Source organism: Aythya marila, assembly GCF_965140915.1.
Source record: "Aythya marila genome assembly, chromosome: 2".
Lineage (NCBI taxonomy): Eukaryota > Metazoa > Chordata > Aves > Anseriformes > Anatidae > Aythya > Aythya marila.
Window position 1 is genome coordinate 66,687,547 of NC_139043.1, and position 27,026 is coordinate 66,714,572.

Sequence of the window (27,026 nt, forward strand, 5' to 3'; positions counted from 1 at the left end):
AAAGGATGGAGACTATTTTTAAAAATTCCTCTATGGCTACTTCCTTTCCCCATAGCTGGCTGCCACTGGAGACAAACACTCACTCTCCTCCTTTGTCCTCACTCTGCCTCAGAACACAAGAGCTGCAGATAAAACAGAGAATGACATTTTCTGTGCAGGATACCTGCCCCTTTTAATTTAAAAATCTTGATTCCCCAAAATCATTATGTTAACAAGGATAAGCTAGGCATCATTTTGCTCATCCTTCCTTGGTCTTCATCACTTTGCCTTGGCTGACCTCAGGAATTGCCCCTTTACCTGCCCTAGACAACACCCTCTTGCTTCATCTTCTTAAATGACACAGTGATTCCATCACTTGCCCCAGCTGACACACAGAATCCCAGCTGGCCTACAGATTGGAGTCCAAACCCATGCTACCTATACATCCTAAATGACCAGCCACTGAATGTCAATCCTGTGTGATAGTGTTGGATGGTGTGTTGCCAGGTGTATTAACTGATACACAGATACTCCTCTTGCATAAAATTACCAGTACTATTAGCAATTTACCCATTGCGCTTTCTACTGCTAAATACAGGACCAAATGGATTATTCAAAAAAAGCACTAAGGAGAGGGGAAATGTTCCTAGACTGTTCACAGATAAATGGATTACAGCAGCCCTTGGCATTTCCATTTTGTCAATTCAAAAGGAAATATCTTTCTTTTTGAGGAGAAAAAAAAAATCACACTTTACAGGTAGCCTTCCCTTTTGACTTGCCTAGTTGGTCTACACTCATTTGAACACTGGCAAAAACACTCCATGCATGAATACCATATGGGTAGGATGAAGAGATCAAAGCATATAAAGAAAAGCAGGCAAAAATCTTATTTAGGCAAGTTTTCATGAGTAAAAGCAGCATGGAATTGACTTCAAAAGTTTTACCTTCTGGTTGGTATTTTTTCTATAGTTAAATCTGTCAGTTCAAAACATGCTGAGTTACAGGTAGGTTAATCCTGTAGTTCTTCTGGAAGGGGAATACTATACAGAGAGGTCCAACACCAGGTATGATCTAGAAGAGGAACCCTTCTATTTGCACCCAAGTTGCCAGGTCTGGACCTGACAGCTCAACTGGTTGGAGTGAGCATCCCGTTTTCTTGAGTTCATCTTGTGCCAGTCTAAACTGAATTGGGTGCTGGGACAAGCTGTGACTTGTATGTTTGTATTTTGTAGAGCAGAACTTGATTTCCAGCCGCAGTACCTGTCCTGTTCAATTAATAATTTTTAGATTATGTGTCCCTAAGAAGTCTGGGTCTATTTGAGTGTCTACCCCATTCAGTTTCCCTGTAACAATACACAATTTAAATAGCACAAATATTTAAATAGCACAAATAGTTGCCTTGTATGTAGGCAGGCTACAAAACGGTACATAAAATTAGAACCGACTTCTTAGTGACAGTTTTGTTTAGAAACAGTGTGCTGAGAAAAAAAAGAGGCAGTAGTAGACAAGTTTTCCTTCAAGCGCTGTTACAGAAAAGAAAAATATCCATGCTAAAATAAAGTTCTTTCTAAATTCATGGTTTCAAATCATACATAACAGCAAGAGGAAATGCCTTTATTTCTCTGGCAAATCAACTTCATAACTTCTTTACTTCCAATGCTGACAGCCTTTTTATACTGTGGTACAGGACCAATGAGATTTACTTAAAAGACAAATAGCCTTTTCCTGTCTCCTAGTCCAAAAGAGATTCTCATTTTTGATGTTTAATGATCAGAAGAGGATGAAATTCACTGCCCTGTACTGAAAAAATTGGCTGCAAGGGTTTCTTTTGGCAATGCTTTTTTCACATATTCAGCAGCTTTGCTATAAATGTCTGCCCCTGAAAGGAAATATCCACCTCCATATTTCTTAAAATATTGTCTTATGTTTTTGATCATCTAAATGTTAGTTAAGGTGCAGGAACACCATAATAAATAAACTAACAGCTAACTGTATTATCAAAAGAAAAAATCCTGTCCTCTAAAACCCGAACTTAATCAATGTCTCTAATGTTCTTTGCTCTAAATAAACTGACTCTGATATCTCAATAACAATTATTGTAGACATGCAATAGCACTCCAAGACTTCTTTGTAGATCTTTGCACTGGGTTGTTTTGCTGAGAAGGAAAATAGCTCAAAGGTGATAGGAATGGACTTCTCTATGAAGGTTGATATTGAACTACACCAGAGATTGTAGAGCGCTGAGAAGGACAAGGTGATACAGAGAAAATAAACCTGGTATGGTGGCCCAAAGAAAGACTAGGTGGCTGATTGGTGGCTGATCTTGGTCTTTGTAATATTGGCAAATACAGCGTGGACAGTAACTCTCATTGAGATGAAAATGATTAAAGTCAGATTTCAAAAAAGGTCCCCATGTTGGCAAGCTCAATTCATTTGTACCTCTGTTCTTATGCTAAAGTGAAGAGATGTCCAGTTGCAACTTTTTTTCCTTCTGTTTTGAGATTCTTTGAAAAAGCACATGAATATTTTAAAGCCACTTATATGAGAGAGGGAGTTAGGAGAATACAATAACTCGCTAACCTTTTAGAAAAGAATTTACTACCTTTTAGAAAAGGGGAAACAGAGAGGGATTTAGAGGAATCTTATCAAGTAGAGATAGAGTGCTGACAGCATGAAACGAGGATGGTGCAAATTAATTAAAGCAAGAAGCCTTGGGCCCCTTTACCAAGGTCAGTCTCTTGATAAGAGTGTGAACCTATCTTAAGAAACTGGTAGAAACAGGTCCCGCGGATGGACAAGAGCCAAGGAGAAACTGAGTCTGCGCAAAGACAAGAGGTCAACTAGTGGTGATGAGGAAGAGTCATCAATCTTCATCCCCATGACCCCTGATGACCACCACCAGAATACACTGTGCAAGCGCAGATGGGAGGAGTTTATGGAAATGACTCCTTGGAATTAATTTTAATACAAAGCGGGGACAGGTTATGAATATATACAGGCATATTGTGAAACTTCATGCATATGTAACTCTTTACTGTATAAAACCAAGGCAAGTTGCCATGTCAGGTGCACACGACTTTGGTGGGACTACCCCCCACACTGCCCAGCGCTGAATAAACGTACCTACTTTACAATCTTACTGATTGTGGAGTCTGTTTTCTGCCAGTCATATATATGCTGAAATCTTGATTTTTTTTTGAAGGGGTTATACCATTATCGAGCAGTTGAAAACAAGGAAAATATTATGTGAACAAAGACTATGCTGCAAAATGAAGAATGTGTCTCTAGGCTTGCTGAAAATGTGGGAAAAGAGTTATAAAATAAAAGAACAGCCTGCCCTTAGCAAAGAGATTTAATATTCTCTCTGCTCTGTTAATGGATTTTTAACATTTCTTGTTGGTTACAGATATCCATCATTAATGGGCTTGAAATGAGAGGCTGCTATGTGCTAGAAGATTAGGGCAATCTGACTATAAAAGGTTTAGTTAAAAAAAAACACAAAACTGATATGTAAACAGCCAGCTCCTCTCTGGCCTTCTGCTCTTTCAGACTTACTGAGGGTTTTGACTCTTCAGTGGTGCAGCATGAATACTCCCTCATCAGCGCAACCTCATTGTTCCTGTTCTTTGTTAGTGCAGACAGACTAGCAGGCCTGCAACAAAGGGCCTCACATGACATGTGGCTTACCATGGCCATGATTCTCCTCCCTCCCCCTCTTTTACCCATTTCACAGTAACTGGCAGCAAAGCTGGAAGGTGGATTGACAGAGGATAACTACACTCATCTCTGCCTAACACCTATTGCATGGTCAGGATGTGGCCACAAACAGGCTTCTTCTCCAAAGCCATTTCTGCCCTTGGATGCACACATAGCTGGGTAAGACTTCATCAGAAGCTGCAGGTGTAGGTGACAGCAGGATGTGGTGAGATCAGAGATGACTCAGGGCACTGCTGTAGGTAACTGGGCAGGTATAACTGATCCCAGCAAAATGGTTATACCAGTTTTCAGGGAATCATTTTTACTATTAATCACGGCATGCTGCTTCTTTACAGAGTTTAACAACCATATTGTATAATGAGGTGTTTCAGTTCCTTTTCCACAGCAATTATGAAAGCAAAAAAATGAAATGCTAGATGTGGAAAAACATTCAAATGAAACTTTTCAACCCACATGCAAGTTTTCAGAAAAAATCTTTTTCAAAACAAACTTAAACTGACAAATTTCAAGAAAAGGTTACTGATTTCAGCAAAATGACAGAAGTCAGGCATAAAACCACTTTTGACTATTTCTGTCATCTGCTCAGAGTGGCAATCTCAGCCTTCACTGTTACAACCTGAGACCAGATTTAGACCCTGACTCATTACAATGCTGGTTTAAAGCACGCTTACAAGTGCACCTCTATATGGCATCAATTATTGTTTAAAAGAAAAATAAAACTTCTTTCAAATGATTACATTCAAGTTTTTGCAGCTCAGCAACGCAAAGTAGTGTTACTTGCCTTGGGGTCAGTCTGGGAAGCAAAAAACCAAAAAGGACAGTTAGCTGAAATTTTACTTGATTCCTACAAATTAAACCAAAATTACCAAACTGCTTTCTAAGATTTTACCTATCCCCAGGAACAGCTTCAATGCATCACTGAACATCTCCAGGGTTAATAAAGATTTGCATTATCTCAACTCACCCTAGATTTAAGTAGGAATAAGCCAAACCAATTTAGGTCATAACTTTTCTCATCTGCACGCACAGCTTGCACCAGCATGATAATGTCACTTGTTGTCCAAAAGCCTGATTTAAAGTATTGACCACATAATTATATTACCGCCATCAGAGAGAAGGAAAACTATAGGCATAAACAGTCTAGGTAGCTACAACTGTCTGGCCTGTACTCTGATATAACCTTAAAAAAAATAAATATCCAGTAAATTCCATCAAACAACTTTGCTTTTAGCAAAATGATTTTCTATGCAAGAGGAGCTGTTTGTTGGTGGGATGCCTCTGAAGCCATATATTTATTTATTTATTTATTTATTTATTTTTGGCGGGGGAGGGGGGAGTATTGGGAGGAGATTGCACTGGCACAGATGGATTTTACTAACAGGCAGCTGGGTCAATACATGTATTCAGATTTAGGAGATGGAGCTGTCATAAGCAAATATAGCTAAAATTGTGAACACTAACTGGCAGGAGATAACTGTGTATACACATGTTTGAATGTCCACAACTGAATTCCTGAACTCTAAAGAAGGAGCCTGCTCCTTGCAAGTGGTATGGCTGCTTGGAAATTTTGATAACACTTGGACTAAACAGATGTGGCACATTTCAAATCCTCCAGCTAATAAAAAGACATGAGGCAGACCCCTCAATTAAGAGGCTAATCATGTTCTGTTCTTCTTTCTGTACATAGTCTACTTAGACTGGAGAAACTGTAGGCTTGGTTTCCAGAAGAGCTGGTGCTAGAAGATAGATTTCTGAAAAGAAATGGTCTCAGAGAGAACAAGGTGAAGGCTCTGGTCAGAGAGAAGATCCTGAAAGTAGGGAAATGTCTTCGAGATGAGGCAGACGTGGAGATCAATGTTGGGGAAGGTCCATGGACCTTGGCCAGGGGTGGTCAAGTGTAAGCAGCATCACTGCAGGAATGAACATAGTTCTTCAGTATAACCCACTATCCTCTCTATGTTGGCATTTATGCTGCCTTGCCTATAAGAGGTACAGAGGGCCAGCATGATTTCTGATTCTTTCATTAAGCAACAGGCTCAATTTTACAGATGAGGCATTTTGAAAGAGCATCTGTGAGAAATGCACTCACATTCCATCAAAGTGCTGAATTTTCTGTTGCTCTTCAGAAAAATCTGTTTCAGCTAACAAAGAGTTTGTTGCCCTTAGAGAACACCATTAAGCAATACACTCTGCTGAGCATTTCATCAGCTTGTTATGGAAAAAACTGCTTGTCAGAGGTTGTTGCTCATCTGCTGCTCTTCAAGAGAAACCATCCTGTGTCTTCCCTTCTGGTGATATTTAAGATTTGTTGTACTCAGAGATTGTTTGTCCTATCCTTAGATTATTAATGGAAAATGGATTTGTATGCTCTGCTGAGTTGAGGGACTAGGTTTAGAAAAACAGATCTTTGGTGTAACTTCTCCATGTTTATTAGCTATAACAAACATTACAAGACAGACAACATCTTAACATACAGCTGTAAATAGATGTGCAGATGAACCCCTGATGATGCTAATATGTTGTGCCTGCATTTAGAGAGGTAGACAAGGTGTCACTTTATGACACTACTTTGTCCCCAGGTTTAAGAAAAAGACCTGGGGCAGTACAGAGTCTTCCTGGAAAGTTTCATATGCCACAGGGATTGTAAAGCCTGCTACACTTCTGAGAGTTGCAGCTTGAAAAGCAAGCTATATTAGCATTGCAAATACTCATTCCCTCATCAGTACACAACCCCCATTAACGTGTAATGCTACACCAATGAAACCAATCAGGGAAATACTGACTATGGCTTTGTAGTTCACAATGACTCAGAGATCATGCCAGCCATAACCCATTTCCACTCTTGGCTGGGAAAGTGGAATTGTTTTCAAGGGAGGAAGACACATGCTTCCATCCCTTTTATTAAGAACAAATATTCCAAGATTTTCAAAATCATTACTTGCATGTTTTAAAGGAAACTATAATGTAACCACAGTTTCCAAGTGCAGAACATGTCTTCAGAACTTCAGAAGAAAAAGAGGGGATCCGTGTGCATGCAGAACCCTTCATCACATAATATAAACTTATGTCAAAGAGGAAAAGTTACAGATTCTATATAACCTGGAAAATTAAACTTTATGCAATTTAGAGTAGATAACTACTTAACTTGCATTTACTTGCATTCATATTACAAAAGCAGAAAGCGTCTGGGAGAAGTGATAAGTCTCAGCAATCAATGCTTCATACGAACCACAAGAATCACTGTTCTCTGAGACATCCTTCTATATTAAGGACAGCAACAAGCAATGGTGCGCAGGCATTTTATTCTACATGATGGCAATGCCCTACTTGAAAAAACATTTCTGACAATTGCCTCATTTTATATATTTTTGCAACTTCTAGTAAGGTGGAGCTCTTAATAATTTCCCTTCTAGATGATGCTTTTGTCAGCTATATGACAATGTGCTATCCACGTAATAGTGATACTCTGGTCGACAAAGCCTATGTAGAAAACATGTTTTTACTAGAAGGTTTGTTTCAAAGAAAATGTATCTAATTTGCTTATCTGAAAACACCTGATGTCTCACATGAGCTCAGAAAAAGTACATAGAAGGACATTAAAAAAAAAAAATATTCTTCTTCATTCCCGGGTCTTTAAAAAAATCTAAGTTTACCATTACGTTCCTCTCTAGGGCTGATCTCAGGAGCATTGGCCAGCACAGAGCAGTCACAGGGACCTAAGATAAGCATTACTTCAGCTACATCGGTGTCTTTCAATGTAGTTTTGGGTCATAATCATCTAGGCTAATATAACTTTGAAATACTGATTGTAGACGTACTGGAAATGTTTTTGTTTTCCATCGAGTTAGGCAGCAAATGTTGGTCAACATCTTTAATGTCTCTTTTCACTAAGCATTGACTGCAATTTCATATTAATAGCAATTTTACAAAAATTACAGTGAGCTTGAAAATTATCTAGGAACAAATGTGAAACATGCTTGATGCTGTTCAAGGACAAATTTGAATTTAAAATATATTTCCACCCTCTTTTCTCTGCTAAGCTGTTCCTGATTATCCAATTTACTGATAACATTCCTGCCTCATCTCAGAGGAGGAAGCCCTCCCAGAGGATAAACAGGGTAAATATTTCCTTTTCAATGTTTGCTTTAAAGTATGTTTAACTATTACAAACAAACAAACAAACAAACAAAAAACAACAACTAATTTAACACATGTATAATGTATGGCCCTCTTGTACCTACTTCACAAATGTGGGGCTGCACAAATAGGATGTTTTTTGTCACATTTAGAAGAAATAGGAGAGGTACCCATGGAACATATCTATACTACATATACTGTATGCATGTCTACTTCTCTTTCCACCTTTTCATCCACACCTATTTATTTTGCTATACAAATTATCCATTTTCTGGAAATTTTACAGAGTCCAGATGACATTGTCTATACCTGACTAGTATATAACTAGCAGTTAACTGCATGCTGCATAAATTGATTAATGTAACACTTAACTTCCTATTTCCAGCAGGATTTTGGTTAGTTCTTGTTAGAAGGCTCTTCCTGAGAAGATCTATGCTTATGGAGAATTATTAACTCAAGAAAGAAATCATAGGAGAAGCTTGGTTCAGTATCAAGCTAGTAGATATGTTAAGATCATTATTTTGCTTTTTTTTTTTTTTTTGCATATGTGTGTTAAAAAATAAATAAACACAACAAAAACAACACAGTGTTTCTTTTAAACTCTTGCACAGCAGGTCAGAGGGGACTGAAGTAATCTTCACTTGCTCAGTGATGCTCAAAAGTACTAGAGGATTTAGGTGCCCAGATCCATTCTGAGTCAATTGAAATGAGAAGCTAATTCTCCCTCTGGCTTTACTAGAGCGAAGGAGGAGAGACAATGACTTAGGCCATTTAAATAATATATGGATTGACACCTGGTAGCAGTCATTAACGAGGTTACACAACTACTCTTTTCCCTCACAATCAAAACCAAAAGAGGCTGGATCCAGACTTTTCAGAAAACCTCTTTCCATAGGGAAACCTGTTGCCCACTTGCATTAATAATAAACAATAATCATAGACACAATACTATACCATAACACACTATCATCTGGAAAATGGACCTAGGAAGGCTCAACTGTGACTGCACAAGTCCAGCTGGTCACAAAGCTTCATCCACAAGCTGCTCCAGAGGCATCTCCTCCTCATTGGCAGCTCTTCACCCTTTTCCATAGGGGACAACTCCTGTGTTGTTGTGGCGGCAACATGTATTTACCTTCCTGAGTTCATCTGGGCTGGCAGATGTCAGAGTGTCTGGGAGGAGGGGAGGGCAGAATGAACACTGAATGAATAACATTTTTTCCTTTAGCCTGCAAGAAAACTTTCAGAAAATAAAATTACCTTAAAAAAAAAAAAAAAAAAAAGTTCTGGGGGAGCTTTCCAAACTACCACTGCTTGAAAACACAGTTTCATTTTGTGATAGATGTCAAGCAGTGGTGATCAATCTGTGACTGTTTATAGCATCCTTGTCTACCTGCATAAAGCTGCATAAAGGCAGGATTGGATCAAACCAGAGTATCTACTTGAAGCACTGAATCAGCAAGCTTAAAACAAAATGTCAAGAATACTCTTTATGAAGGAGCTGGTCAGACTGGAGGCAGAAATCACTGACTGATATGTGAAATTCTGCTATATTTAATAATAATAAAAAAAAACACAACACATAAATTAAGGTTAGATAAACACTTTCTCAAACTGTGGAGTTTTTCCATCACTTATTAGTTGCAGTTACTGATAGACTGGAAGAAGAGGTACAGATTTAGTGACAAAAAAAATAGGGGACCATAGCTGCAAACTAGAACTCTTTTTTTTTTTTTTTTTAAATCTCTTGCATTTGAAAAGCTGAGGTCACTTTATCAGTGTTGAGCCCAGCTTTATGGAGGAAGTTGCATTACCACTTTGAGGGGAGAAGATAGCTGAAAGTTCCAAAAGCCACAGCAGCACAGTGGATTAAAGAAACACAGGCTGTTTTTAAAAGATGTGTCCAGAAGGAATTATTCATGGCTCTTGGATGGATGGCTGGAGTTCCAAAAACACTGGCTAAACCAGAACAGACGGAGGTAGGAGTGAATCAGTACTGAAGAGACAGCACAATTTCACTGTTTAAGTGTACTATTAGGAGACTAAACTAAGCTGTGCTAGTTTTTGGAGTTGTTATTAATTTTTATCTGTGTTTTTTTTTTTTTTTTTTTTTTTTTTTTACAGGTTTCTGTCTGCAACTGAGCTAGTTCTGCGAGAGAGGAGGTACTGAACAATTTACCTGCAAAAGGACTGCAAAGATCTGGAGAACCTGCATCCAAATCAGAAACGCGATTGCCCTGAGGCCAACTATAAATGCACAAATCTCAGGTACCTAGGCCACAGGCTTGACTGTTCTGTTGAAGTTTCAGATTAAATTCAACCGTATGTTGGCTGCAGATTGTGGGCAATCACATTGCTAGGTACACCTCAGAAACACCAAGAAACATAGAGTAATGTTATAAATGACTACCTATTCCCTTAAAACGCAGTTTAAAAAAAAATCAACTTTCAAGTCAGCTATTTTTGAAAGCAAAGTGACTTACTTTTTTTGCTGCACTACTTACATTTGACTTAGATGGAAGTACATTAATTGCATGTAATATGCTTGGAATGTGTGGGAAATAAATTTTTTCCATATGCGTCAGCACAGGAAATGAACTGCAAATGATAAAATGTTGAGAAGTCTACAGATGGAGATTTTTTTTTAAATACACAATGTTTTTCAAGAGTAGAGTATTGACATCATGTTTTCTTACAGAGCAAAGTACCACAGAGATGACCAATGACACACCAGAGACTAAAGAAGAGGAAGAACTTCCTTCTGATCAGCATAGTTAAAGCCTGTAACCTGATGCAATATTAATTTAATGGTTTCTCTCTTTGCTAGTGCCAGACAGCTTTCCCTCCCTGTATTGGACATTGCCAGAGCTCACCACAATCTTGCTAAACACAGAAGATTGTAGATAACACCAGGCCAAAACATCTGAGTTTTCTTCATTTTCTTTTCAGTAATCTAAAATAAACAAACCAGCATCTTCTAAATGATGATTGAGCAATACATTACCTTAGATACTTTGGTTTTCAAAATTTTCCCTTGTTGGGCTTAGATATTAAAATAGAACTGACATTAATTAAAACTAAGAGCAAGAACAGCAATCAGTTTCTAAGAGTTGTACTGTGAGGGAATGTTCATAGTAGGAAATTATGTAACCCATCATGGAGCTGAATCCTCACTCCTAAACCAAACAGCACCTGGAGCTCACAGTGGCAGAAGAGGATGAATTCAGAGTGGTGAAAGAGTGAGTGGCAGAACAGAATACAGAGCCCTGCTCCAACACACTATTGATTTGCTCTGAAATTACGTGAAATATTACTGTTGACTTCAGTATTAAAAGTGAAGATTTTATCATGGTATTTGATGCTGCACAAAGACTCCATTAATTTCAAATGGATGTTCTGTGCACTTTACAGAGCTGCCTTGTATTTGAAATAGTCTCCCATATTTCATTAGGCAGAAAATTACTGCTTCTATGTCAAATTTTCCTTCCATTTACAGAGCTGGAGATTTAGCCCCAGTCTAGTACAGTTAGAAGGAACACAGTGACTCCCATCTTTAATGCGAGGTATAAATACACTATCAATATTGCTTTTTCTTCATTGAAAGTAAACCAATAGACAAGAGTTTCTTTTGAATATGTTGCTATACGCTCTGGGATGCATGAAAAGCATTTGAGTGAGTAAATTTGCATTATAGTCATCCTTGTAAACATCTTTATCTGAACGCTGAAACCAATTATATGCATTTGGCTTTTATCTTCTAACTGTACTTCTGTCAAATGAACAAACAGGTGCACGTGCTGCATCCCAAAGGCAAAATTTGGCTCATGGTGCCTAACGATCAAGGAGAGATGATGCACATATTTTTTGTAGGAAGATAATGTTTCATGCTCCTTTGCTTTAATTTTGCTGTCACTGAAAAGAACAACACAGGGATCCTGCTGCCTCCACTCCCAGTGTTCTGTTCATGCTGAAGCTACAGACAGGCTCTGCCAGGCCAGAGACCGAAGCGTGTACTGCGTGTTCGTGCTATGCACAGTTCATCATGCTGCCCTGCACCAAACAGAGCTGCTCATTTCATAGATTGGAGAACCATTTAAGGTGAACCTGGAATCATTCTTGGTGGTAAAATTCAAACCATCTAAAGTCAAGCTGGGATTTTCCTGGACTCTTTCCCCCAGTCTTCAAAACATGTATCTAGCCTTTGCCTTCACTCTCATGAATAAGGAATTTAGAGCCATAGACTCATTACTCTCAACTGTCACTGCCCATAAAAATGCAAATCAAGGGAACTAATAGGCTCCCAGTTGCAAGCACAAATTCAGAGCCCCTGCACAGTTTTTTTTTTTTTTTTTTTCTTGTTCTTTTTCCTCTTTCTTTTCTTTTTCCAGTTTGCCTTGGGAGCAGGCTTGACATGATTTCCTGAAAAGCTGCCTGCTTTGCTTCACCATCCCCATGACCAACGGCTGCACAATTTACGTGGATTAATTGAGCTACAAACAGTAACACCCAGATCTCCCATGCTGCTTAAAATATCATACAGTGAAAACATGCACTGTGGTAAGGGTCAAAGACAGAGGATCATGTTAATAGAGTAGACTTTTGTCTATGAGAATAAGGGCACCCAGACTAGTGCATTATAATGTAAAATTCTTAACAACGTCTCTGCTCTGCTATACCTCCAACTGAAGATGTGCTGGGGGGAGGTCAGAGCAATTCGCCTGACTCAGCCTGCCGCCAGACAAAAATAGATCGTGTTAGCTTCTTCAGCAATTATGAAAGGTTTCTTTTTTTTAATTAAGAGGCTATGATACAGAATAGAAAAGGGAAACCCTCAGAGGATATAAAAGAAAAGGAAAAATTCAGAAGGCAGGTGGGGTTAAAGCTGATGTTTTGAAGCTTATAGTCATACTTCAGGACTTTCCTTTCCCAGGCAGGATGCAGCCTAGCAAGGGAGAAGGGCACGGGTGTTTATGAACTGGAGTTGCTCTCTGCAAAGTTTGCTGCCAGTAATAATCTGTCTTGAACAGCAGTGTTTTGGAATAGTGTTGCTGACTCATACAGATTTGTGATCATACTAATCTCCATACAACTTTTATGAGAAGCTGCCAGAAACGAGCACTTACATTTGTAGTATACATTTGTGAAACTGAGCTACAATAGAACATCCATCCACATTACAAAAAGAGACAAGTTCTGGGCCTGCTTCCATACAAGAAGTACATTTCATCTGCCTATCTTCCAGACTTCCCTTCAACCTCTGGACTACGAAATTCCCTAATACTTTTCTCTTAGACTTGTTCTGCCCCTTAAAGTACAAGAAACCTTAAGAGGCTGGAAAATAAGACCATGTATATGGAATCGAAACTCCTCTATTTCCCTATATTCAGTAGAGTTGTGGTACAGAGAGGATGAAATCAAGACTCATGCATTTAATCCTGTAATTTTCAGAAGCAGTATTGTCTTGCATTGGATTTAACATTCTGCAGACAGCTGCCTTTTCCAAAGAATAATAGCTGTCCACACAAATGCGTATGTGTGCAGGGGGAGATGACACTGAGCACTCTCATGTGGAAAAGAATACCCCCTCCTTTGAGAAAGGTCAAGCAATCTATCCGCATATTTCAAGAATTTACCATACTTTTTTACGAAAGGCAGTGACTTCCACACCAAGGGACAGCTTCTTCCAGTAAGCTAGTTTCTAGCTTCTTACAGTAAGCTAGAAAAATTACAGGCAATAGTTTGTACTTAAAGATTTGTACTACCTCTACATGAAGCTAAACCAGTGTTTCAAGTCTTTCACTCCATTTACTGCCTAAAAACATTGAAATTCTATCACTGTTACACTGGTACACTGCCACTGAATTTATTTATCTACTTTGCTGGGACAACTAGATGATAAACAGCAAGAAGACCAAATCATGTACATACCAAGCTAGCCACAGAGATGTGCATTTGTAGGACCACACTTTTGAATAGCAGCTCCTATAGCTTCCCACGGTGGTCACCATGCACTTTCTACACCTCTAGCCACTTGTCACCACTTCTTTCCTGACCTCTTCCTGTATGGTTCCATGCTCAGTTTCAGAGAAGAGAAAGGGAGACCCTTTAAAGGTACAGTGTTTGTATGGGGCTTTTTGAGTACCAGAGACAGGTAGAAGAGAGAGACTTAAGTCAACAATCTCAAGGAATTCTGCAGTGTGAATTCAAATGTTATTTATCTGTTGACCTGGTTTGCTACAACACGTGTCCTAGAGAACCAACACATACAAGTAGCTTGGAGCCTACCCACCACCCAGCCACCCAGCAGATGCTACTATCACCCCAGTAAATGGAAACTGGGGGCACTACAGGGCTGGGGACAGTCACAAAGAGCAAGAGAGTTATAATTACCACTGTAGAAAAGAACAAATTCTGCTGTTTCTAGTATAAAGTGCAACAAGACTTGGGCTTAGTGCTCAGTGTAACCTGGATGAGCATAGAATTTAACTGTAGCAGAAACCCTCACCTGTTATTTATGAAAAGTGTATATGCCACCAAGAGAAGAGAACTGTGAGTGAATGTACGGTTTATATTAGTTTAGCAGATGTGGCATGAACACAGATCCTTTTTGTGTGAGTACACTCAACTAGACATCTGAGCATTATGGAAAGGTCACCTTGCATGTTCCAACATGGATGCCCACACAGAGTTCAAAAATTGTTTCTTACCAACAATCATGTGGTTGCAGACATCACAGAAGGTGGGTTTTTTGAAGATGTGCTCCTGGAAGATGTGAGCCTTGTTTTCTGGCAGCTGCTGGGCTCTGGCGGGGGAGGATGCCTGGCTGTCTGAGCTGGGGAGCTGCCCTGTGCTCGTGCTCACCTCAGGCATCAAGTCCACTTGCAGTTTCACATCACTGTTAGTCCTCTGGAAGAAATTGTCTGCACTTTTACTCCGCAAGCTTTTGGTCTTGAAGGAGAGCGAACGTTTCAGCTTCTGCAGCTGCAACAAATAACAGAACTATAATTAGTGCCTCTTCCTCTTCAAAAGCAAGGCAAGGCAAGGCTATTGGTTTTGGTGTGTGTTACTGCTAAGTGAACCTGCCTATAGCACCTAGAAGCCATCAGCAAACCTTGAACCACCCGAATAACAAAACTGACTCTAGAATTTAACTAACAATTTCAAAGCAAGGCAAACAGATTCCTACTAGGAAATAACCCACTCTACATATGCTTTCTGATAGATAATAAATGCTTCTGTTTGTTCTTTCTTTCAGGTATAACAGCAAAGAAATACTGCAGAGAGTTATGCACATAGTCATTTGACAAATACATCCTTTGTATTCAAGCATGAGAGAAATTAGAGTATTGCGTGGTCCTTCAGCAGTCTGTAGAGCCATTTCAAGGACAGATGTTATATGCTATTACAAGAAGAATGAATTCAGTAAATAAATTTGATGTGGTTATATATCTTGAATTTGACAAAAACGGAGACTACATGCAGTTTTGACTGAGATTTTTTTTTATTATTATTGACAATTTTCTTAAGGAAAAAATTCTAAGGAGCAGCAGCCGTATAGTTAACTAGTCACCTAGTAGGTTAATACGTTAATTAATACTAGTTAATAGAGATATCCACATATTTTCTTATACATTGCATTGTGTATTCCTTGTCAGATTACTAAGCATCACAATAGGGTATCATTAACTGAAATTTAAATTATGATTCTTTAACCATAAACTGTCTTGTACCTTACCACAGGTCCTCTTATCCTTCCCCCAAAAAAGTTTTATACAAGGCTGAGATGGACACTAGGTGAGCCACAGAAGCTATAAGTGCATCTAATAGACAAGTCTGAAGTTTTATCAATCCTGACAGCCCATAAATAGAGTCTGGGAACATTGTGGGAAAGCCAGCTTTGCATCTACTTCATGTTTGTTATTTTTGAAGTGTAATATCTCCATCTCAGCTTTTACCTCAGCATTATTTCAACCATCACAAAATCATTTCAATCACTGCTGCAGCTCTCTGGGGAAATATGATGTAACGACTGAAATTTTCCATGCCACACAGGCTGTCTGTGATAAACCAGCATGAATGGTTTATATTAGAAACTGTTTATGTTAGAAACAATGATGATCGGGAATCATAATTCACACTAATATAAAGGGAAGGAGTTCACACACTTTCCCCAAAAAACATGGCACCGGTCTGTCACACTGACAGTGCCTCAGAGCCCATGCTCTTCCCAGTTACTGTTTTTGATCCATCTATTTTCTTTGTGAGTCAGTCAAAACCATGCCATGGGACAGGAGCCTCTAGGCACCCTCTCCCACCTTCACATGCAAGCAGCTCACTCTTGGAGCACTGAAATACTCCAGCTCTCTTTCAGTGCTGCACAACACCAAAATAACCTAAGTCCAATAAATGGGCAAAGGGATACCATTGCCTCTGGTTAACAGTGTTTGTGTTTGCTGCACAGAGGGTTTTGCAGCACTCTTCTGGAGAAAGCGTCTGCTCCCTGAGCTGTTTCCATACTTTGGGAAGCTGGGAGGGATCAGAGCCAGGGGCCTGTCCCACGTCCCTTGCAGCCACAGCTCTCTCTGTGCTCACAGGAGGAGCCCCAGATCCAAAGGAAGGAAATACCCACCTGCTTGCCAAAAAGGCCTAGCTGGTGGGGAAATGTGTAAATAAGAGCAATTAAGTCATTAAATGTGAACTGTGAGGCAAGAGCAGTTTCTGGTTTCTGAAGCTCTTTCAGCTGAAGGCTAAGTTGTGGACTTGCTGAGCCCAAAAACCACCTTACAACAGCACCGACGAAATGTGAGATCCTCCCTCTCCTGCTTTGATGTTAAGTCAATGGCACCCAAAATCACTGAGGTTATTAAGCACTGAAATTACTTCATGTCCCCAGTGATGACCAGAGACTCAGTAATAATTTGTTCCTTGCTCTTGAAATGCTTCCCACTGAAGTCAGACCTAATTAGTACAGCAAAACACAGAGAATTACAACATCACAAGGTGACTGAAATGGCATTCATTATTGATTTGCCATCCATTTCTACAGTGCCACATGAAGTTAATTAAATTTCAAAACACTGCTTCTGCCACAGAAAGAAGATTAAGCTGTGCAATACAGTATTTGTTTTATCATGAAACAAGTGTCTTGCTAGCTCAGCAATGCAGGATATTTTAAGGAACTCTGCATTTTCTACCTTTATTGCATTCTCCTGTGTAAAATCATTTGCATGTCTAGGCACCCTTTCAGCACCTTATCAGCACCCTTTACTCACCTAGGCAGAAAAGTCTGTAGTTTTTCAAAGAGCACAGCACTTGGGCTATGCATGTCCACATGTGCACTCAGGTGAATGTGCAGCAGTGCATATTCCATGCATCTACAGCCACAATGTTCAGTTCAGAACACAGATATTCAGTAACAAGTTGACCAAGTTACATCTATAGACCTAGCACACATCTCTGTACAAGCTAGTAACCCTGAGATCTCCTGAGTTCTGTCCTGTGCTAAAGTCGTTAAATCATTTTCCAGACCAGGTAGGCATCCTTGTTGCTACCCAAATGCAGATCCTCATTTTGCAGTTTGCTATGGACTGGGCCCACTCCTTAACTAGAAGATTTTCAATGTTAACACAGGCATATAATTTGCCTGATTTTGATCTGACATAAACTGATTTAAAGTACTTGTGATGGCACTCCTAATAGAGATGCTCACCTTAGGCAGGAATCTGCTCTATCAGTAGAGAGAAGGAAGTATGCAAATTTGATTACTATTAATTTATTTCTGCAGAATTAATGAGTCCAAAGTTAAATCATAGAATGAAACACTGGTGAACTTTGGGAAAAGGTGAGACTAGGGTTGCTCTGCAATTGACAGTACTTGAACACTTCAGTGAAAAACTCATATATTGGCACTGAACAAAACCCTAAACCAATCATGAAGAGGCTTTAAGAAACACATCTGAGAATTCTCCTGGGCCTTTCATATTTTCTCCTTTGCAAGGAAGAGGAGAAGCTTACAAATTATCTTTCATTTAAATACATAAATTAAATCAAAATAAGATTCCCACAAGCACAAGAGCTTTTCTGGAATTGGGATAGCATCACAATACTTCACAATACTGACGTTTCAGAAACCTGAACCCTTGCTATAAAATTCAGGATGCTCTGGTGGTTTTAAATTAGACAGGGAGAAAGTTTGTCTCTATTCAAACACATTTTATCAGTCACATGACTGAACATACTGAGCCTACAGGCAAGGAAAAGATAAGTGAAATAGCTAAACACTGAGCTTGATTAACCTTTTCTTCAGTAACAACCAGCACAATCTTCATCTTCTTCAGAATTACTAAATGCAAGGGATTGGGTAGCTCTGATGCACCACAGCTTATCAACACCTCCTATGCTTCCTAATTTGCTTATACTATAACTATTTAGCTGCTATAACCAGAAAACAGCAGGCAGTGAGAGGACAGCTACTGAAATTCATTCGTAGAGTTAACAGCTGCCACTGATATTGATTTGAATGGGAATTGTACCTGCCCTCACTAAGACTTCATTTTAGTCAAACACTGAAAATACACAACTCTTTTCTACAATTTTGTTTTAAGAATTTCCTGTGGAAGTTAGGAAGATAGTGGTGATTTGAACTGTTTTATAATCACTAGCTTTGCAATTAGAAAAGATAAACATATTTCCAGTCATCCACCCTGCAAAGAATAATTTATTCAGGCTCCTAACTGCTTCCCTGATATCTACAAACTTTTTTCCCCTGCCTCTCTGGCTCTATCTACAGTAGCAGACATTGTGGGTCAGTAAGAGCAGATCTGCAGAATGAAATGGGTGCTGAGGACCCAGCATACATACTGTATACATTTCAGGGCACAGAGTACTCTGAACTAGCCTAGCCCAGCAGCCCTGGTGTGCAATTACTGCATACCTGGAGCACGAGCAGGATGTAACCCCAAGAGATGCAGTCTGTGGTCTGCAAGGCTGTGCCACAAGGACCAAAGAATACTGATCAACAAATGGGAGGTTTGCTTTGAAACTGCACTCCCAAATCAAACTAAAATGCTAAGATAGGTGCCCTACCTGCCATCACTCTTTCTCTAGCACAACTTCTCTATCACACCTCTTACCATTCAAAGCTCAGAGAAAGCCCCCCCAGTCCCTCCACATGAACACTTCATTCCCCTTTCTGAAGCTCTCTGCTTACTCTCTGCTTACTAAGCTCTCTGCTTAGTGATCAACCACGGTTAACTGGGAAGACAAGCTGCTCTATTATATTGCATTTGCTTGGACCATCAGCTTTGGCATTCAGAGCAACTCTTTTGGAGCCTGCTCAAGTCAGCTTAGTTCTCAATATGCTTAGGAGCTTACATGGCTCCCTTCTCAGCCATGGCTAACTATCCTTGGCAGTGTCAGAGGCTCCTGTGTGGCACAGGGCCAACGACAAGATTGTTTTTATACATTTCTGCACTTAACTACCTTTCACGAGAAAACAGCAAATGAAAAAGGCTCATCAGCTGTCCTTTACTGACAGACCATATAACTAAACTCTCATTTTAAGACATCAGCTGGGCTACTGTTCTACCAAAAAAAAAAAAAAAAAAAAAAAAAAAGATAATATTGCTTGCTCTTTTCTATCCCTTTCTTTACACTAGTGTTATCAGTATCATTAAATGGATTACAAGTAATGCAGGGCATTAAGAGTTGGAATGAGCTATCAAGCCAGTTTGATTCCTGCAGTTCTTATAAAACATACCTATTTTATTAGCTATGCAGACTAAAAGTGCTCTGTCAGTGGTTTTCACTCATCACTGTGAGATAAACATCCACCTTCTATTAGGAATTATTTCTACTTTATTTCAGTTTCTTAGAGTAACTTTTCAAATTATTTGACTCTCATGTTGTTATAAAAGACAGACTTCCATGCAGGGTTGTTGTGTATATTCACTAGAGATCATGTCAGGTATACAAGACATTTACCAAAAGGGACTCAGACCAAAACCCTTTCAAAAATAGGAAAGAGCAACAGTGTTGACAAATGGAATCTATTCTACCAAGTACAGTTCATTTGCTGGGTCAAGGAGCATTCAATTTGTACTACCAATCCCTTGAACATACTTCAGATGTTAACTAGATTTATTGAAGGGCTGGATGTTACCAGCATGTCAGCTAGCTTGGCAGCACTGTTGGGCTTCAGCTAGCTACACTGATTAAGAGCAAACAAAGAACATGCTCAAAGAAAAGTGCTTACTTTTGTGGGCATGGAGGTTGGTTATTTTATTGTTAAAACTGGGGGGCACAACAGTAAGTGATTTTTGAGCACAGGTGAGGGTGGTAGGTTTTATTTATTTCTTTCTCTCTCTCTCTCTCTTTTTTTTTTTTTTTTTTTTTTCCTAGTTTGGATTTAAAATGCACTGCTTTGGCATTTTAATGAGCAAAAATAAGATTATGACATGCGCAACAAGTATGCAATTTCATAAATATTATGTGTGTTTGCTGATGAGAGAAGCACCATGTCTTATAGGATTAACAAAATAAAATGATATTTCAAACACTTAAGGGGTTAGTATTGTTTACTGGCAAAGCGTCCATGATAAAATCTTTAAGAAAAGCCGATCCCTTTTCTATCTTTTGCTTTCTAAATAAGAAATAGAACAAATACAATGCTAGTACAAACTGAAATGGCTAAATTGACTTCAATTGCTGTTTGTTTATACAGTCTGAGAATCTAGCTCTATCATGTACTTGTGTCTGCCCTAGCCAGCTTTCCTGGAAGCTGTATCTTTTTAATCCACTACAGATAAAATGGGAATGTTTGTTACTGCAGAATCTGCTACATATTATATTTGTGTATTTTCCCAAACAGATTGCATAGCTGGCATTGGAACAAATATGTTTGTTATTGCTGTAAAAAAATAAATAAATCTGTCTGCTTGAATAGGGTATCAGACTAGTTAAAGGGGAGACCTTTTCTGTAATACCTAACAATAATGTTATTGATTTATTGGGTACCTCCACCTACTCTGGTTGGCTCTTGCTGCTCTATTATCCTTATATTACCCTCCATGCCCTCCACTGTTTCTGGAACCTACACAGTGATCCTCAAACCTATTTAGGTTGTAAGCCTGTCCAAGCAGGGCTCTTTCTGTGATTTTGTTTCACATGTAGAGTCCTAACTACAATGAAACACTCTGATTGGCACATCAGAGCATACATGTAGAAGTGAAAATCCCTGGATGAGCCTCAGGGTTTCAAAGCACGAAATCTGAAGAGATGCTCAGGTATCACTGCTCCCACAAATGTCACTGTGAATCACACATTATCAGTACTGACGTAGTACATCCTTGGCAGCTGTGTGTTTGCATATCTAATTGGCAGACCTCTAAATTATCAAGAGGTACGGTCTGCACAGGTAGCCAAAGTGTGTTTGCTTAGCAGATTACTCCATTCTGTTCAACTCTCATCTGGTTTAAACCAAGCTGAAAACTTTTTCTAGTTCTCAACAAGCTGTTGGTCTGAAAACTTACAGTTTGGGGTACATCTTCTAGTATTGCAAGGAATCAGAACTAGCAAATATGTGAAACAAATGTGAAAAACAATGTCTGAAAAATATGAAAAAGTCTGCCTTGCACTCCAAATTCCTTTATATAGACTCAAAATTCAGCATAAGGTGTGGCAGGACAAATTACTGAAGACCAGGGAGTGGCAGGTTTGAGGCATAATTTATTAACTATAGCAATTGCCATCAAATTTCAAGGAAATCCTTTTTTGTTTCCATTATGTTCAGAATAGTCTACTTAGTCTTGAAATATAGAAAGATTAAACTCTGTGTTAGATATTCTGCAATTCTGACTTACCCTGAATTTGTTTCTTCTTCACTGCCAAATATATTTCAGTATTAGCTTCAAAAGACTCACTGTCATTTAAACATTTTAAAACAGCTTGTAAAAAGGAGGTAACATATGTAAAATAAATATAACAATATTTGTAGACATGTGAAAACCAGAACGTTTTTTTAAACAAAAATTAAGAAAATCATTCTCCCCCCAAAACAACCACATTAAATACCTTTATTTATTTAGCTAAAGCTGTCAAGTTCTCTATCTAGCTCTACTAGAAACAATAATCTAGAAAGAAGAGACCATATGTTATATTTCTGTTTCTGACAGATCTAGTCTCTATGAGTATTTCTTCAAATTCCATAACATGTTTGATTCAAGTTTGGGAAAATGCTTGTGGAAGAGTGGCCATGTTTTATCATTGTATATGTGTTGCTCAGCCATAGATTGTATTAAGCTTGTGCCTAAATACAGTGCATCTTTCTCAAATTTGCAGCATTTCAAACAAGAATATCTTTCAGAGAAGCTTAACATCAGCTTTCCCAAGTTTAGTCCCAAACTAAGATATATTGGTTTTAGTGTTATTACCTCAACAGTCATCAATTCTTCCTCCTCTGTGAACATATGCATAACTCAAAACATGTTACAGAACAAACTAAGCAACACTTCACCCATGACCAAAACCTTGGTGATATGGTGGCTTGGTGTTTTTTTTTTTTTGGGGTAGGGGGTGGAAAAGGCTTTCTCCCTTCTATTTCTTCTCCTGCCTCACCTAGCAAAGAGGTGCTCTTCTACAGATGTCCTGGTTTCAGTTAGCACAGAATTAATTTTCTTCCTAGTAGCTGGTGGAATGCTGTGTTTTGGCTTAGAATGAGAAGAGTGCTGATAACACCCCGATGCTTTAATTGTTGCAGAGCAGTGCTTATACTAAGCCAAGGACATCTCAGCCTTTGCTCTGTCTTGCCAACGGGCAGGCTGGGGGGTGCAGTAAGAGCTGGGAGGGGACAGACCCAGGACAGGTGACCCAAACTAGCCAAAGGGGTATTCCATACCATCTGACGTCATGCTAAACAATATATAGGGGTGGCTAGCCGGGGGGAGGGGGCCGGACTGCTCGGGGTTAGGCTGGGCATCGGTCAGCGGGTGGTGAGCAATTGCATTGTGCATCACTTGTTTGTACATACTATTATTACTTTCGTATTATCACCATTGTATCATCATTATTATTATTGTTATTATTATTTTTGTTATTTTTTTTTCCTGTCTTATTAAACTGTCTTTATCTCAACTCACGGGCTTCACTTTCCATTTCTCTCCCCCGTCCCAGAGAGGGAGGGGGGAGGGTGAGCGAACGGCTGCGTGGTGTTTAGCTGCCGGTCGGGTTAAACCACGACAGTCTTTTTGGCGCCCAACGTGGGGCCCGAAAGGTTGAGATAACGGCAGATCTGATCAGAGTGTGTTAAACTAAAATTGGTGGAAGGATTAGACCTGCTTAATAGTCACTTGTCATGATGCTGATTGCTTTAATCACAACTCTGCTGCGCCTGTTTTCCAAATTGAGTATTATAGTACATTATTTTCCGTATTTGCTCTCTGTAGTGTTGTTTCTCCTCTCCGGGCCCTGGTTTCAGACCATTATGGTACTAAGTGTTATAGCAATGGCTTATGAGACGATAAGATATCTGGTCATGACTCTAACTTGGTATTTATACTCAGTAACATCGTGGACTCTGTACTTTGGAAACAGCATCTTGGGAACTATTAGCAATTATACCTATTGTTTTTCTCCATTAGAGAGTCAATCTGTGGAGGGGAAAGGGGAGGATATTTTTCCTTACTTGCTTACTCTCCCTTTCTCCTTCACCACCCCTGTATCCTCCTGGGTCACTCTGCCTTCCTCCTTCACCACCCTCTTATCCCCTGAGCTTGTCACAATAGCTCTCCAAGATATTGAATATTTCTGGAATACTCAGAATACCATAGTCTTGTTGTTCTGCCTCATGAATGCACTTCAGATTCTGCTTAAAGTTAAACAACTACTTATGAAGCTCATCCGGAGATCTGCCCGGAGGCAGTATAGTTGTGGGTGGCAGGGAGTATGGGTGGATATGGGCAGGCATCTAGAGCAGTTGGCACCCCCAGTGTGTTGGAAATTCACCCCTGAACAATGGCAAAATCCTCAAAAACTGGCAGAATGCTTGAAAAAAAGGTGTAATGATTCTGGCAGTTCCAAAGTAACACAAATCATTGTAACGTGCTGGGGCCTGGCTCATGCCTATCGAGCTGCCATTGATACTGCTGTCAACTTAGTGACAGACCCTGCGGCCACTCCAAACCCTGTGACAGATCCAACGGCCACTGTGACCCCTACGGTGGATTCTGCAGTCGCTCCAGGTCCAGCTCCGGCCGCTACTCCAGTCCCAGTTCCTGCAACTGCTCCAGTCCCAGCTCCTGAAGCTGCTCCAGCTCCAGCTCCTGAAGCCGCTCCAGCTCCAGCTCCTGCAGCTGCTCCAGTCCCAGTTCCTGCAGTCGCTCCAGTTCCAGCTCCGGCCGCTACTCCAGTCCCAGTTCCTGCAACTGCTCCAGTCCCAGCTCCTGAAGCCGCTCCAGCTCCAGCTCCTGAAGCCGCTCCAGCTCCAGCTCCTACTGCTGCTCCAGTCCCAGCTCCTGCAACTGCTCCAGCTCCAGCTCCAGCTCCTGTAGCCGCTACAGCTCCGGTTCCTGCAACTGCTCCAGCTCCTGTAGCCGCTCCAGCTCCTGTGGCCGTGTCAGAGAAACGAGCTGTAGCAGTGCAAGTTGACCCTGCAGAGGGCATTCCAACCCCTGTGGCAGACCCTGTAACAAAGTCAGAGAAACGAGCAGTAGCAGTGCAAGCTGCCCCTGTAGAGAAGGTGAAAATATGGTATAGAAATTCAAGTCGTTTAGAACGCAGAGAGTCTTCTGCCAATCCAGGTAAGGCTTCTGCCAAAACTAAGTATAGAGATGACGAAGATGATGACGACGCTGGGCCGTCAAGGATTCAGGAGGAGGAAGATGAGGATGCCGAAAGAGCAACAGTAACTACCCGAAGCCTAAACGAGCGCGAGCTACGAGATGTGCGAAAAGATTTTGGTCGCTGTATAGGTGAGCAGCTTGTCACCTGGCTGCTCCGGTGCTGGGACTCTGGAGCCAATTGTGTGGAATTAGACGGCAGGGAAGCCAAGCGGCTGGGATCCCTTGCTCGAGACGCCGGCATTGACAAAGCAATTGCAGATGGAGCACGACCCACCAGCCTCTGGAGGCGTCTCCTCTCAGCTGTGAGGGAAAGGTATCCCTTCAAGGAAGATATTTTATGTCTACCAGGCAAGTGGACCACTATGGAGAAGGGAATCCAGTACCTGAGGGAATTAGCCGTACGGGAAGTGATTTATGAGGATCCAGACCTCAAACAAACATCCACAGATCCAGATGAAGTCAAGTGTACACGACCCATGTGGCGGAAGTTTGTACGGAGTGCACCATCATCATATGCCAGCTCATTGGCAATAATGGCCTGGAAAGAGGATGAGGAACCCACAGTGGGTGAAGCGGCTAAACAACTCCGGCAGTACGAAGAAAGTCTCTCCTCTTCCTTACAGGCCTGCGTCTCAGCTGTGGAGAAACTTTCTGAAAAGGTTCACCAACTTGAAGAGAATCTATTGTCCTCCCCACCTGAACCAACCAGTGCCCACCGACCAAAGGAGAACACTTGGGAGAAACTTTCTGAAAAGGTTCACCAACTTGAAGAGAGATTATTCTCCTTCGCACCTGTACAAAGCAGTGTCTCAGCTGTCAGGGGTAGGCGTTCACCCACACAAGGAAGACGATATGGTGGGTACTCACCCCGTGCCACCCTGTGGTTTTACTTACGAGACCATGGAGAGGACATGAGAAAGTGGGATGGAAAATCTACCGCGACCCTAGAGGCACGGGTACATGAGTTGCAAAAGAAAACAATCAGGAAAAAGGGATTCTCCGAAAAGTTTGCTGCTCCAACTTCCAGCAGACAGTCCTTCAAACACAGAAACGAGGAAGATTCTGACCAGGATTAGGGGGGCCCTGCCTCCAGCCAGGGGGAGGAAAGGGACAATCGAGTTTATTGGACTGTGTGGATTCGATGGCCTGGCACATCACGCGCACAGAAGTATAAGGCTTTAGTAGACACCGGTGCACAATGTACTATAATGCCATCGAGCTATAAAGGACCAGAGCCCATCTATATTTGTGGAGTGACAGGGGGATCTCAGCAGTTGACTGTATTGGAGGCTGAAGTGAGTCTGACTGGGAATGAGTGGGAAAAGCACCGCATTGTGACTGGTCCGGATGCTCCATGTATCCTTGGCATAGACTATCTTAGAAGAGGATACTGCAAGGACCCAAAAGGGTTCCGTTGGGCTTTTGGTATTGCTGCCTTAGAGACAGAGGGCATTAAACAATTATCTACCTTGCCTGGTCTCTCAGAGGACCCCTCTGTTGTGGGGTTGCTGAGGGTCGAAGAACAGCAAGTGCCAATTGCTACCACAACTGTGCACCGGCGGCAATATCGCACCAACTGAGACTCCCTGATTCCCATCCATAAGCTAATTCGTCAATTGGAGAGCCAAGGAGTGATCAGCAAGACTCATTCACCTTTCAATAGTCCCATATGGCCAGTGCGAAAGTCTAATGGCGAGTGGAGACTAACAGTGGACTATCGCGGCCTGAACGAAGTCACGCCAACACTGAGTGCTGCAGTGCCGGACATGCTGGAACTTCAGTATGAACTTGAATCGAAGGCAGCCAAGTGGTACGCCACAATTGATATCGCTAATGCATTTTTCTCCATCCCTCTAGCAGCAGAGTGCAGGCCACAATTTGCCTTCACTTGGAGGGGAGTCCAATATACTTGGAATAGGCTGCCCCAGGGGTGGAAACACAGCCCTACCATTTGCCATGGGCTGATCCAGTCTGCACTAGAGCAGGGGGAAGCTCCCGAACACCTGCAGTACATCGATGACATTATTGTGTGGGGTGACACAGCAGAGGAAGTTTTCGAGAAAGGGAAGAAAATAGTCCAAATCCTTCTGAAAGCCGGTTTTGCCATAAAACAAAATAAAGTCAAAGGACCTGCACGGGAGATCCAGTTTTTAGGAATAAAATGGCAAGATGGACGTCGTCAAATCCCAATGGATGTGATCAACAAAATAACAGCTATGTCTCCACCAACTAACAAAAAAGAAACACAGACTTTCCTAGGTGTTGTGGGGTTTTGGAGAATGCACATCCCAAATTACAGTCTGATTGTAAACCCACTCTACCAAGTAACTCGTAAGAAGAATGAGTTTGAATGGGGCC

The 27,026-nt window shown here is 40.7% G+C and overlaps 1 protein-coding gene across 2 annotated transcripts in view; it reads right to left on the reverse strand.

Annotated features, from left to right (window-relative positions):
• Nucleotides 1-27,026, reverse strand: part of STAC (SH3 and cysteine rich domain) — a 92,302-nt gene that overhangs the window by 38,602 nt on the left and 26,674 nt on the right. For both annotated transcript variants that reach the window (XM_082753262.1, XM_082753261.1), the window contains exon 2: nt 14,541-14,814. In XM_082753262.1, the coding sequence (XP_082609388.1) occupies nt 14,541-14,814 (274 nt within the window). The remainder of the gene's footprint in view (nt 1-14,540; nt 14,815-27,026) is intronic.